The sequence below is a fragment of the Engraulis encrasicolus genome, chromosome 11 (genome assembly GCF_034702125.1).
Source record: "Engraulis encrasicolus isolate BLACKSEA-1 chromosome 11, IST_EnEncr_1.0, whole genome shotgun sequence".
In the NCBI taxonomy this organism is placed as follows: domain Eukaryota; kingdom Metazoa; phylum Chordata; class Actinopteri; order Clupeiformes; family Engraulidae; genus Engraulis; species Engraulis encrasicolus.
In genome coordinates this window covers 2626256-2631255 of record NC_085867.1, presented here as the reverse complement: position 1 = coordinate 2631255, position 5000 = coordinate 2626256, and the positions used below count along the sequence as shown (strand labels likewise).

Here is a 5000-nt window from a genome sequence, read left to right as displayed (position 1 = left end):
TCTCATAAAGGTCCGGGGCCCACCTCTGACCCGATTAAGAAATAAAACTCACATAAATCAGCAGCAGCAATTTTTAGAATATTATTTCAAGGCCCACTTGGTATACTTTCAGGGCCCACCAGTGGGCCCCGGCCCGTAGGTTGAAAATCACTGCTCTACGCCTAATGTAATGTTTTTATTCAACGTGGTTTTGATTGTTTATATATATATTTAAATGTCATCTTTATTGTGTGTATTTCATTGTGCAGTTGTCTCCAGCCGGATATGGGGAAGAAGGGCAAGCGGAAGACTCAGATCAAGAAGAAGACCCTGAACCCAGAGTTTAACGAGGTGCCAATCTGACACACACACACACACACACACACACACACACACACACACACACACACACACACACACACACAAATGTGTGCATGCGTGCGTGCGTTCGTACATGTCTGGTCTGCAGGGGGAGACAAACACACACTCACACACACACACACACACACACACACACACACACACACACACACACACAAAGGTGCACAGTTGTAGTAGGCGTAGTAGCAGCAGCAGTAGTAGCAACAATAAGTATTAAAAGTAGTAGTTCTAATAGAAGTATAGTAGTAGGCCTAGTAGTAGTAGTAGTAGTAGTTGTAGTAGTTGTAGTAGTTGTAGTAGTGTGATCATTCAGAGCAAATCCAGTTAGAGATCAATCCCATCTGTTAGTTGTCTAATTGTTTAGCAGGTTATCTTACCTGATTAGTCACCTGATGCTGAGGTAAAATGATGGGCAGGTTATGTGGTGGGCAGACATGGGTAAGCGGTTAGGGCGTCAGACATGTAGCCCAAAGGTTGCCGGTTCGACTCCCAACCCGCCAGGTTGGTGGGGGGAGTAATCAACCAGTGCTCTCCCCCATCTTCCTCCATGACTGACCACCCTGAGCATGGTACCATCACGCCTCACCGCTCCCTTGGGACACCATTGGGGGCTGCACCCTTGCACATGTGAGATATACATGCAATTTCGTTGTGTGCTGTGTGCAATATTCACTCGTGCTGTGTTACAATGACAATGCAGTTGGAGTTTCCCAGTCTGGCTTCCACTTTCACTTTCACTGTCCTTATGGTGTAGCACCAGAGAGAGTAGAGAGAGAGAGGTTCCGCTGGCCCATTGTTTCCGGGTTCTATTATTGCAAGGGGGGGGGGGGATCCCCCTTTAGGCAGACCTAAGGACTGTTCTATTCATTCGAGGAGTATTATGTCACGCCCCTTTAGGCAGACCGGTACCTGGTCACGTTAGGTGCCCATAGCAACCTATTACATTGGCATATCTCTATATACTTAAAGAATCTTGTGGTGTAGCTGCAACAGTACATAGCTGATGATTGATGTCCATGTGCAGGAATTCAACTTTGAAGTCAAACACGGAGACCTGGCCAAGAAGACCCTGGACATCTCGGTGTGGGACTATGACAGGGGCTCAGCTAACGACTTCATTGGTAAGAATCTGATATTGGAAAGTTAGGTCGAAACGAGTCTGTGTAGTAATGAAAGAAATGTATGCATGGTGCAACCTTTTCTTACTTTTTATTTTTACAATATTTTGGTCAGCGCCCTGAGAAGGGAAAAATCTGTTGGGTGAAGCCTGCTCCAACCTTTATGAACTATGAATGTGATATTGCATGAAGGTCTTCTTACTGACAGTTTCAAATGGAGCAGACTCAATACCAAATCATAATGTGTTTCTCATAATGTGTTGCTCCTAATGATTTGCAGTTATTTTATTTCATACATCCTTGTGAGCACATATTTGATCCGTGTATGATTTAATAATATCATTAAACACATCCTCTATTTACCCTTTATCATTTCACAATCCTCTACACATTGACGCTGTTCTTTTGCTTTGTTTCTTGAAGCACACAGAATTCCCTTTGTGTTAAAATGAACTTGCCTTACCTTGCCTCGCATTGCCTCACATTGCATTGTATTACAAAAGTCTTGCACTTCCTTGCATTATGTTTCACTGCTTTGCCCCCGTCCCTGTTCCTGTTGTGTATGTGTTTGGCAGGTGGGTGCCAGCTGGGCATCTCGGCCAAGGGAGAGTACCTGGTGTGTGTGTGTGTGTGTGTGTGTGTGTGTGGCAGGTGGGTGCCAGCTGGGCATCTCGGCCAAGGACGAGTGTCTGAAGCACTGGTACTAGGACTACACAATTAATCGAAAAATAATCGAAATCGTGATAAAATAGTGAAATCGAACTCATGATTTTAATCGTGATTTAATCGTGGCAATAGTGACCTACTTTTGAGAGCGTCCTTGAAGCCAGAACATACGGACAGGCTGGTGTTTCTGGCCAGAAATCTGTCCACTTAAATTTCATGCTATTGCTTTACATAATTACTAAAATTAATTTTATTTCGCTCATCCCGTATGAAATTCATTCTTGGTTATATTTCATCTTGTTATAATTTTCAAAAAAATCAGCAAAAATCAATAATCGTGATTAATAATCGTGATTATGATTTTGACCAAAATAATCGTGATTATGATTTTTTTTCCATAATCGTGCAGCCCTAATTGGTACCTTCCTTCATCCATGTTTGATGTGGGATTCAGCACCCAGTTAAAATCTGTATTTATCAGTAGGCCATAACGTGAACGTGAACGTGAACGTGAACGTGAACGTGAACGTGAGCGTGAACGTGAACGTGAACGTGAGCGTGAGCGTGAGCTTGTCTCCTGCACTTTACCCCGTGGAATCAACAAATGTCATCTCCCCGCTGGGATTTGGATAGTACATAGACTGCATCTTTAAATGACATGAAGCTGACTCTTATGTTGCCCCCACTCCTGTTCCTGTTCCTGTTCCTGTTCCTGTGTGTGTGTGTGTGTGTGGCAGGTGGGTGCCAGCTGGGCATCTCGGCCAGGGGTGAGTGCCTGAAGCACTGGTACCTTCCTTCATCCATGTTTGATGTGGGATTCAGCACCCCATTGAGATTTGGATAGTACATAGACAGCATCCTTAAATGACATGAAGCTGACTCTTGCCCCCGTTTCTGTCCCTGTGTGTGTGTGTGTGTATGTGTATGGCAGGTGGGTGCCAGCTGGGCATCTCTGCCAAGGGCGAGTGTCTGAAGCACTGGTACTTTCCTTCATCTATATTATATTATATCATGTTGCCCCCATTTCTGTCCCTGTTTGTGTTGTGTGTGTGTGTGTGTGTGTGTGTGTGTGTGTGTGTGTGTGTGTGTGTGTGTGTGTGTGTGTGTGTGTGTGTGTGTGTGTGTGTGTGTGTGTGTGTGTGTGTGTGTGTGTGTGTGTGTGTGTATGTGTATGGCAGGTGGGTGCCAGTTGGGCATCTCTGCCAAGGGCGAGTGCCTGAAGCACTGGTACGAGTGCCTGAAGAACAAAGACCAGCGGGTGGAGCGCTGGCACGTGCTGCTCAACACCCAGCAGCCCCTCAGCGACTGAAGAGGAGAGAAGAGGCACACACACACACACACACACACACACACACACACACACACACACACACACACACACAAACACACAGAGATGCACACACACGTGCGCGCGTGCACACACAGACACTCACACACACACACAAGCTGAACAACCAGCAGCCCCTCCATGACTGAGGAGGAGAGAAGAGGCACACACACAAAAACACAGACCCACAATCACATACACATAGTACACAGAGAGATGCATTGCACACACATACGCGTACACACACGGGCACATGGGTACACACACGTGCGTGCGTGCACACACAAACACACACACACACACACACACTTCCCTTGCATCATGCAGCTCTTACTGTGGAGCAAGAATGAAAGAACCATACACACACACACACACACACACACACACACACACACACACACACACACACACACACACACACACACACACACACACACACACACACACACACACACACACACACACACACACACACACACACACACACACACGAGCAACCTAGCAAACAAGCAGAATATGCACAACTTTTACAGTATGCATTTACACATGTGCAAATGAAGGCTCGCACACGCACACACACACACACACATGCACATTCACAGACACACACACACAAAGACTGCCCAATCCCATCAACCCAAATGTGCTGAAATGCATTAAGTCCATCTCTGCTTAAGTGCTATCAGAGTTGAAGTCAATAAAGTGCTGCTTTTACACCAATGAAATGGTCCAGATGACCAGTCACTGTGCTCTACCAGGAGACATGGAACGTCACTCACCACTGTGATCCAATGAAACGACAGAGATCTAATGTGACGTCTCACTGTGCTCCAATCATGTTTCAGCAGTAGCCGGAGTAGCTGTAGAGATGTTTTATTTACCTCGTGGGAAATTAAGGAAATGAGGAACATTAAAGGAGGCAAATTAAGGAAATGGAGAACATTAAAGGATACTAATTGTGATCCATTGCTCTGCACGGACCAATTACTTTTTACTCCATTTAAATGGTCTGTGTTATTAACGCACTATATTATGTCCATTACGCATGTGTGATGTCATTGTCAAGTACAGTATTTGAATTATGGGTAATTCTGATGTGATGTTCATGGAAGTGTAGATTTTTTTAGTTCGACCCTCCTTTTTGTGAGAATCTTTTCTGAGATGCACAATACGTGTATATCTGAGTATGAATGCTTTTGAAAATCATAGAAGAGCAAACAGCATGGCTTGAACTTGCAAACATGCAAACAGACAAACTTCCGCAAGCCGCCGCAAGCTACTTCTTTATTTATGATTAGACAAGCTGCCATTTTGATTTTGTCTGCATGTGTTTAGTTTTTGGCCTCTTCGTTTCACACAGTCCAAGTAGATCATCTCTAAAACAAAAGGTTGTGGTTACTATTTGTATGTGTGTCACAACACATACTGTGTTTGGATGGGACATGCCCAGCACGGGGACATTCAAATGGTTAGAAATAACTGAGGATGGAGGACCAACACCAAATAATCAAGCAAATGGACACATTCCA

The 5000-nt window shown here is 44.7% G+C and overlaps 1 protein-coding gene across 1 annotated transcript in view; it reads left to right on the top strand.

The window, feature by feature from the left end:
* rph3aa (rabphilin 3A homolog (mouse), a) overlaps positions 1 to 3453 on the top strand; it is a 17872-nt gene extending 14419 nt beyond the window's left edge. Inside the window, exons 12-14 of the mRNA XM_063211081.1 lie at positions 249 to 330; positions 1385 to 1481; positions 3323 to 3453. Coding sequence (XP_063067151.1) covers positions 249 to 330; positions 1385 to 1481; positions 3323 to 3453 — 310 coding nt within the window. The remainder of the gene's footprint in view (positions 1 to 248; positions 331 to 1384; positions 1482 to 3322) is intronic.
* Positions 3454 to 5000: the final 1547 nt, after the last annotated feature.